Genomic DNA, 16907 nt, shown 5'->3' on the forward strand with positions numbered 1-16907 from the left:
CCCTGTCACTCATCCACTGGCACCAAGTGAAAGCGTAACTCTGGGGAGTCCCCTGAACGACTGAGCTCAGCTAGGGATGCTGCTACCTTCCCTAGAAGCTGCTTCCCTGTGCAGCCACTGTAGTGTTCTCACATGGCATCCTGTGCACCTGGCATCTGCCTCTATACTGTGAACTCCAGGGCAGCAGGGACAGTAACCTGGATCACATACTGTGCATGCCACAGTACCTGGATCATGTTTCACACATTCTGGGGGTATGTTTGATGAATAAATAGAAAACATATTTTCATCTAGTTAAGTAATTCTGTGGGAAGGGAACAGAGGCATATTTTATGATTCTCGGATGTGTCTAATTTTACAATGCACATCTCCCATGATGAGACAATTGAACTGGATCAGTTGCTTAATTTTCTGGATCAACTAAAATGGAATATTGACATCGAAATCTGGAGGGTGGTTAAGAAAAGGAAAATGCCACCATGGGCAATCCTGATGCACAGCTAGGGTGGAGTGGAATGTCACGGATCTAGGAAACTGCTACCGGAAGAACTAAGAAAAGCTCACTTAGGAAAATAAGGACTTCTATGAAGCAGACAATCCTCTACTATATCTGCCTATAAACCTGGGGTTCCCAAAAGCTCTGACACCGATACAATGCCCTATATCACTGAAAACACAGGGCCACAGGCTCTTTTGAAAGCAACCTCTCTCAACTAAAAATGGCAAGGATCTGTGGCTGGGGGGAATGGCTCATTGGATAAAGCATCATTTTTTGCCTATATTTAGGTCCCTATCACCCACATAAAAGCAGTGGGAGGAGGCGGGGTGTTGGACTGCCTGTAAACCCAGGGCTGGGGAAACAGAGACAGGGTTCCTAGGCCAAGCTGGCTACATGGACTTGCTGGTTGGCAAGCTCCAGGTTCAGTGAGATGGAGGAAGACATTCTGTGTCAGTCTCTGGCCTATACACACACAGGCATACATACCTGAAAATATACGTGCACCCACACTTGCAAAAACGCATGCATATCACACACACACACACACACACAGATGCAAAAACCAAACAAAACACCTGCAAGAGGGGCATAAATGGGGCACATTTCAGTCCTCTCACGTTAAGAAACAGAGGGCCAGAAAGAAGGGGAGCCTCCTCCCACCCCTCTCATGAAGAAGGTAGCGGTAAGATATGCCTCCACACTTCCCTTGGGAGGGAAAATACATATTAAGCAGCATCTCTGTGTGGAGACACATTCTGAGGTAGATAGTAATCCCTCAGGCTACTATCATCCATCACATATGGCCAGGGCCCCCACACAGACCAATTCCTTTCTCCTTTGGTTCTCTCAGATCCTTTCCACCAAAGAAATACTCCAGGAATAAATACAAGACTGACTATGCCAATGGCTATGTGAAGAAAAAAAAACAGCATTTGTAGAATGGGAAAACAATCAGAGAAAATTCCACAGTATAATGACCCACACAAAGGATTTTATTGTTCAGTGCTTGGAGAGTCTCCAAACTCAAAGAACCATTTAAAAATTCTTGGATGCTCTTTTTTTATTGACTCCAAGGGAGAATGGGCCTTGAAAATGGCCAGGCTCCTAAGTAATTTTTTGGAACAAGAAAGCAGTCATAGTAATCATTGTAGGAGAGGTTGATGCCATTTGCGGAGAGCCAGCTGTGTCATAGGTAAGTACTAACTGGATTCAGCCTGGTGATAACTGGCTTCACAACCTTAGGCCTGCTATTCAACCACTTAGCTTCCCTCTTTAGCACTGTGAGGATGTGAATAGTCTCTTGCCTCCTCCAAGGACTGCCGTGAGATCATTTTGATGATTGATAAGAAATGTTTAACACTGTGCCTGGTGTATGATATGAACCTAACCAGATGGCAAATATATCATCCTAATTTCTCATTCTTGGGACACACAATACAAGCCAGGTGTGGAGGTGTAATTTTAGCATGGCAGGGGTGCTAAGCCTGATGAATCACCTGGGCTATGTAGCAAGATACTGTCAAAAAAAAAAAAAAAGGAGAGCTGAGATTAAAAGAAAAAAGAAAAGGAAGATACGTATTGTAATGGTCTATCCTGTCCCTTTAAGAAGCAAGCCCCACCCACTCCCTGCCCCATCCGCTGAGGCAGAGGTTCTTCCTTCTGCTTCCAGCCTGAGTCCCTTTCTTTCCTTTCCATCTCTATCCTGAAGAGGCAGCTTCTGCCTCTCTCTTCTCCCCTTCCCCACTGTTTCTCTCTCTCTCTCTCTCTCTCTCTCTCTCTCTCTCTCTCTCTCTCTCTCTCTCTCTCTCTCTCTGCTCTTCTCCCTTCTCCCCTTCCCCCTTTCCCTTACCTCTCCATAACCCACTAAATAAATGCCCACCTTCTCTGCATGGCATGCCTAATAGGTCTCTGTCTCTCATCCACTACGCAGCTCCCTGCTTGGAATCAGCTGCCTTGTGGCCCACCATGGTCTTGGGACCCACTGGCCTTCATGTTCTGCCGCTGTGCTCCTCGGGGAACAACAGTGCTTTATTCTTACCATAACACTGGTGCTTGTGACTTGGCCACACTTTCTCCACATTCCCTCCTGCCCACAGGCAGGCTGCCTGAGGAAACAGGGAACAGCTCTGCGTTCTGTCTGCCTACACGCTGACCTCTACGCACACCAGCGGCTTTAGTGGTGAGTTTTCCCCTTCCAGTCAGCCAACCACCGCCTTCACGGCTACGGTTGAGTCCTTCACTGGCATTCATCTCTGGTTGCTTCCCATAGCTAAAAAACGTGATCGGACAACCCAGGGTAGTCCATCTGTGCTAGCACTGCACATGCTGTATGGCGCATCCAATTTGGGGCCCAGGGTCCCTCGTATTTTTCTTTCTCTTTTCTTTTGGACTACTTGTAAGTAGTCCCTGTTGTGAGAGACCTCTTGGAGTGGCCTCTAGCCTCTCTGGCATCCGAATCACCCAAGCCAGAGCCAGTCAGGGTTTAACACCCTACCTATAGAGAGAGGTTTTCGTGTTTTCAGCTATGGTATAAACCTTCGAACTATCAGCCTCTGGCCTGTGAATGCTCTGCTGGTGTCCCACAGGCTCCACTTTTCCTCAAACTATCCCTGCCACCACTACCACTGGTCCCATGGATTAGTTGGATCCTCCAGGCAGCTGTTTTCAATTCCAGCCTTTGCTGCCTGCCGTGGCTTGTTGCATGGCAGCTTGGCAACAGGGCAGATCATGCCTCTAGGTCTCTTTTGTTACTATGTTTAAAATTCCTGTGGCTCAAAAAAAGTGGCCTTTTCATACAACATGTGACCACCGCCATTTTGACTGAGGTCAGGTGACCTTACTGCCATCTTAGCTGAGGTCAGGTGACCTCACTGCCATCTTAACTGACAGCCAGGTCAGGTGACCAAGTCCCACCATCTTTACTGAGGTATACCCTGCCTGGTCCCCTGGTTTAGTTATGTTTTTATCTCTGTTATATGTGTGTTTTGTGCAGTGGCATGCCTTTGGTAGGACCCACCAAGAGCATCCACTTCGTCCTGTTCACACACACATGCACATATAACTTAAATACACCTATGTTTACTGTTAAGTGTTATAATTGTCTGCCCATTATATCTCATTCCAGACTAACAAAGCAATAAATCTCATGTTTTAAACTGGTATGTACTTTTAAGTTTCTTACAAAAATACTTTATATTTAATCCAATCCTGCTTTAAAATATATCAAGCTGTTCTCTACTATTGTCAGTTCTGCTGTTAACCTTCTACTACAAGCAGTTTTTCTTCTTTCTGTCCTTTTACAACTATAAATCTTACCTGCTAAGTTGAGAGCCAGTACAGTTGAGCTTGTACTCAGCTCTCCAGGCAGATTCGACAGTATAGTTATAACACATCTATACCTGGTAAACGGCCCTCAACTGCTCAGAGATCTGGGGAATATGGCATTTAAATATTTAATTATTAAAAAACTTTTCATAAAAAAAGAGACAGGTTGGCTTCTAGAAGCAGCACTCTACTTCCTCCAAAGAAGACAGAAGACAAACGGGCACAGAACAACATCCATCTGCAATTTGCTTCAACTGCCAAGCACTGACCTCTGGGCACAACTGCCTTTCATCTAAACTAAAGATCTCTAGACAGTGGACAGAATCACTGGAATTGACAGCCTAGCTGTTCAGGTCAAGGTAGGCTTGTCTTCCTACAGGTTTATTAGCCCACAGGATCTTCTGGAGCCTGGCAGGCCCTGCACTAAACAGCAAAAGAAAAATATGACCTCATCAACCATGGAGGACCCTGAGGAGTAGCTCTAGGTGTCAACCAAGTAAGTTCTCTGTCATTTTTCAATCAATAACTCATGTAAAATTTTATCCTTCTCAAAGATCTCTGATGCAGTTTGACAGCTGAGAGGTTTTGTCAGTTTAAAAGGACAACCTCATCAAACAAATTTCAGTAAAATACAAATATAAGTTATTAAGGTATGTACCTGCAAGCTATAAAGGTGTGAGGACAAATGCAAGTTATCAAATTTCTCTCGCATGCTGCCTTTTATAGTCTTAAAAATACTTTTTATTTTGTAAAAAATATTTGTCACAGTCATTCTGATATAAGTATGCTGCTGTTTAAAACTTACGTTTTCATAAACCCAAAATATTCTTGTGAGTTCCAGGGAGCCGAATTAAAGGATCCACCTTAAACAGATACACCCCTCTCACTTCCCTGGTCCTAAAAAGCTTTTTTTTCCCTAAACTTAACTTTATACTCTGTTCCGCCAATACCTTAAACAGGCATAAGAGACACCAGACATTTCCATACCACAAACATGGGACAGGAGCAAAGAGACCAGCTATGCCAGGATGTGACCAGCACCCAGCTTTCTCAAGTTCCCCCCAAGATGATGCCCACAAATAAGCAGGAAGCAGTCTTGAGACTCTGCAGTCCCAATTTCTTTAACCTGTTGTGCCTAACCTCCAAGCTTTTTATTATATAAAAAAAAAAGAGATGGGACTGTAATGGCCTGCTCTGTCCCTTTAAGAGACAAGCCCCGCCCACTCCCTCCCCCATCCACTAAGGCAAGCAGATCTTCCTTCTGCTTCCAGCCTGAGTTTTCCCTTTTCCCTCTCTCTCTCTCTCTCTCTCTCTCTCTCTCTCTCTCTCTCTCTCTCTCTCTCTCTCTCTCAAAGGCATCTTCTGCCTCTCTCCCTTCTCCCCACTTCTCCTCCCCCCTTTCTCTCTCTCTCTGCCTCTCTCTCTCTGCTCTTCTCCCTTTACCCCTTCCCTCTTTTCTCTTTCCCCTCCATAACCCACTAAATAAATACCCACTTTCTCTGCATGCCATGCCTAATGGGTCTCTGTCTCTCACCCACCACGTGGCTCCCTGCCTGGGACTGGCTGCCTTCATGGCCCACCGTGGTCTTGTGGCCCGTTGCCCACTGCTGCCACTTGGGGACCTGCGGCATTTTATTTTTATCATAATACATATTATCATATGAATTTCATAAATGATGGAAGTTGATCAAAACAAGTACAGGGGCTTTCCCGGAAGCTCAGAACTTACAGACAAGCCTTGAAGAAGCTCCAGACACTTCTTGTCTGTTGCTCTATCACACCTCATAATCATGGCTGTCCTGCAGCCCCATGCTCACAACAGTTTATGTCAGAGATTTCAGTAAACTAAAGTTAAGGAAGGTAGGAGAACAAATAGTCCTCTGTGATCACACTTAAGATCTTTTCTGGGTGTAGTGGCCAACTTTCGGTGCACATGATGAACAAGATTGACAATAAAATGGGAGAACATCTCATCTCCCTTGGCAATCCACCACAGCTCTTGCTTGGCTCAAGTCCGGTCATTGGCCTTTGAGATTTCTTGTAGTTTGGGAGTCAGAAATCCTGGGCTATATATGTGTGTGCATGGAGGCCAGAAAATGTGAGCCTATTTCCACACTGACCAAAGGTCAGAGAGTTGGAACTTACCTCTAGTCCTTCAAGGTTATTGTGTTTCTACCTCAAAGGTCCCACCTAGATTTAGAGCAGAGTGCTCTGCTCTATTAAGGTTATTGTCAACAGGTGTGGCTAATTGCCAGACCTTGTATTTCAGGAATAGAGAAAAAGATATGTTTCTATCTCAAAAGAAAGAAAGTCTACAGATCCCTTAAGGAGATAACTTTGGATTCCACCTAGGGAGTGGTTTACATACAGAATGTTTTGGTCTAGGGTATGAGCATGACTTGTTTTGTTCTAGCAACTGAATGGTTAACTAAGGATGTAGCCTGTGCAGGGCAGTAGTGGTGTACACCTTTGATCCCAGCACTCAGGTGGCAGAGGCAGGCAGATCTCTGTGAGTTCAAGACCAGCCTGGTCTACAAGAGCTAGTTCTAGGACAGGCTCCAAAGCCACAGAGAAACCCTGTCTTAAAAAACAAAACAAAAAAGGATGTAGCCTGCGACCTTCAACTGGTTTGTTTATTTCCTTGTATCATGTTAATGCAGCTTTTAACTTATTCTTTCCTTTTGTGATCAGGGGTATTTTAAGCAATTGGAAATTAAGCTCGGGTGAATTCCAGTACTCAATGGAACTTCCTCCCTATACTATTTTATATGTCTCTCCATTTCATTATGTTCATTTGCGTCTTTATATTCTTTACTATATTTCTAAATCCCCATGCCTCTACCCTGAGGCTGGTCCATGACGTGTGTGTGTGTGTGTGTGTGTGTGCTGAAACATAGACTTTGTCTATATATTTGTGCATCGTCTCTGGCTGCAGTTGCACTACACAGCAGCGCTGAGTGCTTGCAAGAAAAACGCCCACAAAACCTAAAACATCTACCTGACCACCAACAAAGAATTCACCAGCCCTCTGGTATAGTCTAGTATTTGCCAGTGCAGGAGCCCAAAATGAACATTCAAACTTAAGCGTCAAGCGGAACGGTGCCCATTTCCTTACTGGTTTGCATGTGGACGCCAGCGCCTTCTGCAGGGTGGGCAGTGTGATTTGAATCAGTGCTTCCTGGAAGATCTTCTTCCGGATGGTGCTGCTGTCATAATCATATTGCTGCGAACACAGAGATACACGCTAAGGAGCAGTTTTAATCCGTAGCTTTCACTGAAACAAGAAAACAAAACGCCCACCCAGTCTTCTCCCTTCCTCAGCCCCCGCTAATTTCTGAGGCGTCTCATAAGTTTAGGGTCTCAGAAATCTCTTTCTGGAACTCTTGCGTAAACTGTGTCTAGGCTGTGGAGTCACGATCCACGTCACCCACCCCTTTTACAAATATGGAAACTGAGGCAAGATCAAGCCAAAGAAGTGATACATTGTTTAAAGATGTGGCTCTAACTGGAGAGTGAGTTTGTGCCTCATTACCCCCGAGCTAGGTAGACACAAGGGAGTCATGGGTATCAGTTATTCTCTGTCTGGAAAGCAGGGTGGATGGCTTTTAATAATGTCCACGAGGGGAGAGAAGACGTGACTTAAAGTTCCATCAACACAACGAGCACACTGAACACCCCAAACTGGAGAGTAGGCAGCAGCGCTGAGCTTTTCCAACAGAAACAGACCGGTGAGGACTAAAACATCCACCTGAAACTCAGCAAAGAGTTCGCCCACCGCTCTCTGGTTTAGTCCAGGGCTCAAGAGTACAGAAGCGTAAAAGAGCACATTCAATCTTAAGAGTCAGCAAGAAGCCAGTTAGTGGTGACACACGCCTTTTATCCCAGCACTGGGAAGGCCGAGGCAGGGGGATCTCTGTGAGTTCGAGGCCAGCCTGATCTACAGAGCTAGTTCCAGGACAGGCTCCAAAGCTACTGAGAAACCCTGTCTCGAAAAGCCCAAAGTGGGGGGGGGGGGGGAGAAGAAAACAAATTCAACAAGAGTAGGCTCTTGGGAGCAGCCCATTTCCAGCCTCGTTTGCGTGTGGACACCAGTGCCTTGTGCGCAGGCGCTCAGGAGAATTGCTGTGGGCATGTAAACACAATGGTTCAGCCAAAAGAAGAACGGCTGGAGAGGCACGCGCTCACATTGGAAGTCATAAGGCCACCAAGTAGAGAGGCCATGGGGGAAGGTAGGAGAAGTAGAACCACCAGTGCCAAGAGCCTGATTCGAACATCAGTAGGCGCGTTCTTGCCGGAGGTGGAATCTGTTCTGTACTCATGGGACCACCCCTGGCAGGAACCTCTTTTTTTTTTTTTTGTAGCAAATGGTACAAAACCATTTTGTTTTTCTCATGGTTTTAACTGTAGCAGCAAGTTCATTTGAATAGGAATGAGGCAGTTTGAAAGAAAATGCCCCCACAAAGGGAGTGGCACTATTTGGAGGTGTGGCCTTGTTGAAGTAGGTGTGGTCTTGTTGGAGGAAGTGTGTCACTGTGGAGGCAGGCTTTGAGGTCTTGTTTATGCTCACGATATTGGCTGGTGTCTCAGACCACTTCCTGTTGCCTGTGACTCAGGATGTAAGAATGCCTGCTTCTTCTCCAGCACCACATCTGCCTGCATGCCATCACACTTAATGCTTAACAGACTAAACCTCTGGACTGTGAGCCACCCCCAGTTAAATGTTGTCAGAAAATCTGTGACCATTTGGGCTGTCGCACAGAAATCCAAAATCACTGAAAGGCCAAATCTTGAAGAAGATCTGTCCTCTTATTAGAGTAGGTCCCTGGTACCTGGTGTCTGCAGGATTATGTAAGTTGTCACCTTCTAACTAAACACATAAGTACGGCTTTTACAACTACCTGATGGGCTAGTGGTGAGAACTCTGTCTCCTTCCAAACCAATTGCTCTTTTCCAAATATTTGATTTTCGGATCACTTGAACGTTTTTGCAATTATAGTGTTGCCTCTCTAAATAAAAGGGAAGCTAAGCTGGACATGGTGAAATGTAGCCAGTAGACCCAGGATGCTTGGGTTCAGGAATGCGAAACCATCAAAAGCTGGACACCCATCACGTAGGTCTACTTAACAGTCCATCCAATGATTAGGGTGACTACGAGGTTTCCAGGAAACCCCAACTCTAGAGCACATGTCAAAGTGTATATTAGTCCCCCACGGTTGTGTATTTCCTTGGCCACGTTCACAGGGCAGCAACAATATAATGCTGGCTATAACATTGACGGTATTCTAGGTTCCTTTCAACCCCAACACCTGACGATTGGGACACCTTCCTACCTCTACCTCCTTCCTCTCCTGTCTGCCTAAGCATGTGGTGACTGTGGTTTGACCTTACCCCTCAATGCCACTGCTGGTGTGTTATTATTTGTACTTCAATGATCAACACTGCTTTTCATCGCAACAGTTTGGTCACCAGAGATCCTGTTGCCTGAGTGGCATCAAGATGAGGCCTGGAACTCTGGGTCCTACCTTAGACCCAATGGGACATCCCTTAGACCTGAGAGAACATCCTCAGACCCTACAGGACTTCAATCTTCTGTTCTAAAGCACTGTTTTCTGGAAGCCCGAGGTCGCAGCAACAAGTGGGCCAGATGTAAACACAGTTTCAGCTCCAAGCTCGTGGTCCACAGCTGTGCTGAGCTTTAATAAGTAAGTCCAGCTTCAGAGGACCTGCTTCCTCATCTGCCGTGGTAGTGGGGAGTTTAATAAGCTCAGTGAAAGTCAAAGAAAATGGTACAGTTATGGGGTCTTTTTCTTAATAACCTTCAAATAGGCCAGAAGAGATGTCTCTGTGGATGCTTCCTGTCCTTTAGAGGACCCAAATTCTGTCCCCAGCACCTACACGGGATGAGTCACAACTGCCTGTACTCCAGCTCCAAGGGCTCAGACGTCCTCTTCTGGCCTCCATGGGAACCCACATACAGGTGGCATGCATTCACATAAACAAGTGCAAACAATGCATAAATAATAAAAACTAAAAAATATAAATCTTTGGAGTGACAACTTAGGAACAACGAATCTTAGGAACATGAATTTTTAAAGGGCTTTAAGTAAGTACCAAATACATGAAAGCTCCTATTGTCACGACAGTCTTATCATGGACTTATACCTAAAGTTCATTAAAAAGCATCTCATGTGGCAGGTGTACTTTCCCTTGGGCTGGTTCCTTTTGGCTCTAAGTTTTGGGTTTTATTTAAAACGCTACTAATCTTGTACTTGGAATGCCAGGCTGCAGCTGACCTAGTGTTATATTCTATGCAATATCTGTGTTTGCGGTGGCCAGCCTACACTTTTGTCAGGTTGTGAAAGTAACCCCACAAGACTTCTAACGCGTTAGTGCGGACGACATGTGGTTCCTGAAGACGCCACTAGATGGCAGGAGAGGCACAAGAGACATGCTAGGGAAACCGCGGGGAACAATGGTCATCCGTGCTTGGGAAACTGGGATGGGGTGAAGGAGCGGTCAGGGCACTTCCCACTAAGGAACAGGAACAGGGGTCACAGTCTTGTCAGATGCTCCCCACAAATGAAGACAAAGCTCTTACCTTTAAGACACGGAGCTTAACCTTCTCGATGTTAGCCGCTGTTTTGGAAGCCTCTCCTTGGAGATGTGGGGAGAGCAGCTGCTCAAATGTGAACACCGCGTTCTCCATGAGCTGTCCATCAATCAAGCCAACACACAAAGAGACCACAGTCAGAGGCTGGGAACATGGGCCCGGCCTGCCTTCTTAGGAGGAGATGAACAGAGTTCCCCCATGCACAACTGTGGGGTGACACACGGCTCATCATACTCCATGGATTGTGAAACAAAAAACCTAGTGGCCACTATGAGATGGGCAGAGGGTGGAAAACACCCTTCTTTATACATATATGCATGTCTGTCTGGCTCAAAATGGCATCCTTCTGTCCCCTCTTCTACCCATCATTCTTAATGGGAAAGAAGCCCCGGTATGGAGGGACTTGGAGCCACGGTCTCCTTGTAGCCATTCTCCTCCTCCATGCTCTGGTGACTCAGACACAGATCACATGACAAGGTGGGAGAAGGCCCCACATCTAGAAGGACATTAGTCAGTCTGCAGCACATACTCCCTTAATTGACACCCTATCGTCCCGTACCGCCCTCTTCCTTGCGAGGCTAGTGTTCCAGTTGGAATACGGACTGGTCCTCGTAGGCTCATTCCTGTTTATGAACTTGGTCTTTGGCGGGAAGGAACTGTGTGGGGAGGCTATTGAATCTTCAGGATGTGGGACCTTGCTGGAGGAGGGAGGGGCTTGAGGAATATAGCATCCGCCCCTCCTCCAGTGCAAACCCTTTCTGCTTCTTGGGCACCAGTCACGGGCTCCCACATCCCTTATATTTTTTAAGGCAGGGTTTCATTCAGCCTAGGCTGGCCTTGAACTTGCAATGTAGACAAAGAAGACTTTAAACCCCTGATTTGATCCTCCTGCCTCGACCTCCCCAATTCTGGAATTCAGGTGTAACTCTAGGTATCTGGCACCCTCTTTCAGCTTCCAAGGGCATCTGCGTGCTCATGGTACACATGAGCAGACATACACAAAAATACATGTAATAAAATACATCTTAAAAATAAAACTCAAATATGAAGCTGTAGCGGGTCTCCTTGTAAGGAGGCGGGGAATTCAGCCAATGTTTCTAGATCCTGGCTGCATGTTAGAAACAGTGGGAGATAAGTGGGGGACATTCTCTATGAATCTCAAATACATTATAAAACATTATATATTTGAAATCACTAGAGGTGGGGCACCACAACAGTAGCTCTTAAAATTTCCCCATGTGTTTCTAATATGCAGCCAAAGTCTGAAGCCTTGACTCAACCCATCAAATAATTACCAGCTAATGCTACTTTATTTCCCAGATTCTAATTTTCTGAGGAAAGATGAAGCCAGCTGGAAGGACAGTGCGTGTCCTCAATCAGCCTGACTCTGGAAACAGGACTCAATTCCCTGCGCTGCAGAGCAGCCCCGCTACATCTGCCATCATGCATTCCTCCTCTCCCTCCCTCCCCTCTTCTCATCCTCATCCTCCCTGGACACCCTTCAGCTCCCACCTCCTGCATGTAGTTCTGTGTCCTCTGGACCACCAGATCAACGTGAGGGAATCTGAAGCGGCTCTGGAGATCCAGCAGGCGCTCTGGAAGCAAGGTGACTTTAGTATAACAAGGTTCCATCTTCACAGAATCCAGAGGAAGCTTCATCAACTGGTCCAGACGCTGCATTTATGGGAAGGAGAAAAGCAAATGCCCTTCGATGCAGGACTCTTTCCTTGATATTACACAGTACTAAGACCTACATTTGAAATGGCCAAGCATATGTTATGAGTGTAAATTCCAATTTGCACCACTCTAAGACATTTTCAACTGTTTTCTTTCCTTCTGCGGTTCCCTAGGGCAGCTCTACTGCTAGGAAAGAAACAGAAGAACCAACAAGTATCAGGAAGTCTCAGAGGCACACCCAAGCAGAGGCTCCAGTCTCTGTAAGTCCTCAGTAGCCTCCAAGTCCCCACTTCCTGAACTCAAGAAGCAGCCAGGCAGGCTCTTTGGCAGTGAGAAGTGTCGCTGGGCCCATGAGCCTGCATAAGATTCTTTAAGGGGTGGAAACTTGTTCCATTTTCTAAGCTTAGCTTAAAATGCTTTTAAACTTGACCACCGGAAGCTTAAAATAAGCTGGAGAATGGGTGAAGACAGGGAGGAAATGACTGAAAATGAGAGCTCTCCAGAGAAGCTGTGTAAAAGGCAGGTGAGCGTGACTAACACGGGAGACCCTGTCTGGGAGGAGTTTTCCAAGGGCCCATGCTGTTGGGCTTCACAGGGGGAAAGTATTCACTTTAAGAAGTGAACAATGGAGCGTCTGCTGAGGTGGAATTAAAGGCTAAAGGGGGAAGAGCACAGTATTACACCTCCTTTTGTCCTACAATTGTAAATGCATCCATTTCCTTTTTAAACATTTATTTTACTTTTAACTATGTGTGTGTGTGTGTGTGTGTGTGTGTGTGTGTGTGCACGTGTGAGTGTAGGCACCCATGAAGGCCGCAGAGGGCACCAGATGCCCAGGAGCTGGAGTTACTAGTGGTTGTGAGCCACCGACATGGGTGCTAGCAACTAAATTTGGGTCCTATAAAAGATCAGCAAGTGCACTTAACTACTGAGCCATCACTCCAGCATCAGAAATATTTTACTTAAAATAATTAATGGAATAGGCCAGAGAGGAAAAATGGATGCCTATATCTTATTACTATCAAGTTGTTGAGAGTTTAAATAAGTGATAACACCCCTCACAGACCATAACATGGTAAGAAGGCTCCTTCTACAAACAAATTATTAAAATGCAACATTTAAATTATTTTTGAAGTTTGAGATCAACATTTGTTAATGTGAAAATATACCTTCCAACCTAGGAGTCTGAAACAAAAGCATCAGGATATAAGGAATGTGTGCATAAACACTTATACATGTGCCTATGATGTGACAGGATATGTGTACAAACTTATTTATTACAGCTTTGCTCATGGTGTCAGCGATAATGGGATGGCTGAATAAACCACCGCATTTCTACACATGAAATATTATGTTGTCATTACAAAAAGTGATTCAGAACTAGATCAGTTACCTTGGAAACAGTTTCATGAAGTCATTTTGAAGAAGAAACCTGATAAGCAGCTTAGCATATAAAATAACTGTATTTTTCTAAAAGCAAACAATGTAAGATAACAGCACTGAAATGTGTGTTTTCTATATCTTCTAAGAGGCGGAAAAAAACAGAACAGTACAAGCTGAGTTGGTGCTATTTTTTTTTTTGTGAACAAGTGAGTGGCACCAGAAAATGAAGGGAAATAAAGGCAAGTTAAAACACACACACACACACACACACTCATGTGTGCATGCACACACACATATAAGTACCTGCACACACACACCATATAGGCACCCACATACACATAGCCCTCCCCACATTCCCCATACAGGCATGTGCACACATCCACATGCACACACACATCTCCCATATAGGTATGTGCATACACATACACACACACACATCTCCCATACAGGCATGTGCACACATACACATGCACACGCACATACACACACATACACATATCTCCCATACAGGCATGTGCACACATACACATGCACACACACACATATTTCCCATACGGGCATGTGCACACACACACATGCACATATACAGCTGTAATAAGAAGCTCGAGGCATTCATGAAATGATCTTAGTTTTGTACAATCACATGTATGGGCATAAAGAAATGAGGAAAGTACAGCATAGGAGGGTAACTACGGCTTACAACAATCTATCATGTATTTTATAATGAGCTCGAAGAGCTGCCAGCACACAGAAATGAAAAATGTTTAAGGGAATAGAAGTGGTAATTACTTATGGATCATTCCACACCATCTGCACGTATAAACCGCTGAAACAGGCATGTAGAAGCTGCTTTGGCTAAAAAAGCATTGATTCCTCAGGTAGGACCATGGGTAACTAAAGCAGGATAAATAAAATGCTGGCATCTCTACCTTCATTCAGGGTCTGCCTGTCCCTTTTACTTTGGCTGAGGCAGAGATAAGTCATTGTCCTAAGCCTACAGTCATGTTGGATCCTAGGAGGAGCAGGGTCTCCTAGGATGTATCCACATATAGGACAAGGGCAGTTACCCTTGTGGGCGAGGCTACCCCTGGAGCAGAAGAGAGCATCCTGTAGCGGTCAGGTGGATCCCCAGAGGTGCTAAGGATGATAGAGTCAACCTGGAAGCTGAGAAGTGAGAGCTGGGGCAGAGCTCAGGGAGACCAGGACAGCTGGATGGGGTCCCACCCTCCATTTAAGCCTAAAGCATACGCCAGCACTTCAGAGACACTTGGTCTCTGGACTCCTTTGTCTGCTCCTCTCCCAAGGTGCCACATGACCCCTTTCCTCTGCCTGTCACCATTATTCATCTCTTTGATTGGCATGTTGTGACAGATAGCCTGTTGTGGCTGCTGGAGCCAGGCTTCTGCCTTCAAAGATCTGGCTAACACCGTCACACTGTAGCTCATACATGTATACAATTACGAGGTAGCAACTAGAAGAAAAAAAACCCTTTTAACTGGTATCAGGAAGGGGGAGAGAGAAACAATTACCCTAACAAGTCCTATCCTTAATAATACGGTAAGTGCAAGGCAAGCAGCCAGTGTCTAAGTCAGCAAAGCTCCTCCGGAGTTCCCATTAACACAGATCACGCCCTCCCCTACTTTCTGATTCAATAGATTGAGGTGCCACTGCTGCTTGACAAGCATGGCTTTATATCAGGAATCTACAGCTGTGGAAACAAAGCAGCAAATGTTATTTAAAGTAAGGAGATAGGCTTATATATGAACAAATAAAACGCGCTGGTAAACACACAGGACTATTTCAATCAGTCAATGGGAGGGCTTGGGAATGGAGGCAGAGGGACTAGGAGCAGTTGTTATCAGTTCTGGCTGCTAATTTTGCCTCTTTACAGACATGGAATTATATATTTGAGTTGGCTGTTTCACTTGTACAAATATTACTTTTTCAACTTAGAAACCATTAATAAAGAAAATTAGGTGAATTTAGCTATGAATGGATGGATGGATGAGTTACTTGGGTAGATGGCAGGAATACCAGATAAATGGATGGAAAGGAAAAGGAAAGAGGAGAGAGGTTAGAGGGGACTCAAAGGGAGAAGAGGGGAGAAGGAATCGGAGGAGATGGGGAAAGGGGAAGGTCAAGGGGGGAGGGGGGAGAGAAAGGCAGCCCAGTGCTGCTGGGAACTCGGCTCCTACCTCCTTCAGCTGGACACTGTCCTGGGTGGCATGGAAATTCTGGCTGAGTTCATCTACTTCTTTCTCGAAGAGTGCCCGCACTTCACTGAAGCCTGAGCTCACTGGCCCCATTACCTCCTCCAGAATGGACGCCAGGAACGGCTGCACGCTCTCCCCACAGCTTTTCTCGGCTGGCTGAGCCACCATTGCTGAGGGAGGAAGAGGTCAAAGGGTAGCATGACTTTGGACAAAATTAGATTCACGGGCCACATCACAGCTAAATGGCCCCTGGGTGAGTTCCGATGGGCAGAGCAGGCTGGTATAATGGATCCTTTGCCAGCATTCAACAGGCTGCAAACCCACTGGATGCTTTGAGACTCAGGGTGTCTCCAGGACATCTCCCACCCCAAGCTTCATCCTGCCCTGGGAAGAATGTAGTTCTCTGTTTGATCTCCACAAATGTACAGTGGATGACCAGACAAATTCACTCCCCCCAGTCATCACCATAGATGAACACTTTGTCATATCATTAGCTTAATTAAGGCAAAACCAAAATATCCTTCAGATCAGGATGACAGGCTTAGTGACCACACACACACACACACACACACACACACACACACACGCGCACACACACACACACGCACACACGGAATCAGAGGAGGGATGAAAACACCCTCACGGTCATTCTATCCTCTAGAGACAGACACTGTCTTTGGTCCCGGCTCCGTGAAGCTGAGCGGAGCAGGGAATCTGCATGGCTTGGGTGCAGAGAGCATACTCCTAGCCAACTAGGTTCAGAAGCAGCGATGTGGTCATGGAGGAGGAGCACAATGCACGGACTGGGAAGACCAACTTGGTGGGATTCAGTGGATCGATAGCTCTGTCATATTACCACACAACCAAAACGGGAAGAACCAGCTGCCCGGGATGCCCTTTGGCCTTCCATGGGGAGGGGGGAGATAAAGAAAGCTGGCCACGTTAGATGACTTTGCCAAGGTCAAGGCTAATGTGCAAATGTAGGACTGTAACTCAGAACTGTGTTTCAGGTATTCTGAGCATGGCATTCAGGAACTTACTGCGCTGTGAGTTACCTGCTCAAGACCTGTGCAGGGCCCAGCAAGATGGTTCAGTGGGCGAAGGCACTTCCTGCCAAGCCTGATGACCTGAGGTGATCCCCAGGGCCCACGTGACAGAAAGAGAAAACTGACTCCTGGCAGATGTGCTTTGACCTCCACAC

The 16907-nt window shown here is 45.9% G+C and overlaps 1 protein-coding gene across 1 annotated transcript in view; it reads right to left on the reverse strand.

Annotated features, from left to right (window-relative positions):
• Niban1 (niban apoptosis regulator 1) overlaps positions 1 to 16907 on the reverse strand; it is a 153122-nt gene that overhangs the window by 11854 nt on the left and 124361 nt on the right. The window contains exons 9-12 of the mRNA XM_038349202.1: positions 15689 to 15876; positions 11946 to 12107; positions 10422 to 10532; positions 6939 to 7046 (exon numbers count right to left, since the gene is read on the reverse strand). Coding sequence (XP_038205130.1) covers positions 6939 to 7046; positions 10422 to 10532; positions 11946 to 12107; positions 15689 to 15876 — 569 coding nt within the window. The remainder of the gene's footprint in view (positions 1 to 6938; positions 7047 to 10421; positions 10533 to 11945; positions 12108 to 15688; positions 15877 to 16907) is intronic.

The sequence above is a fragment of the Arvicola amphibius genome, chromosome 12 (assembly GCF_903992535.2).
Source record: "Arvicola amphibius chromosome 12, mArvAmp1.2, whole genome shotgun sequence".
In the NCBI taxonomy this organism is placed as follows: domain Eukaryota; kingdom Metazoa; phylum Chordata; class Mammalia; order Rodentia; family Cricetidae; genus Arvicola; species Arvicola amphibius.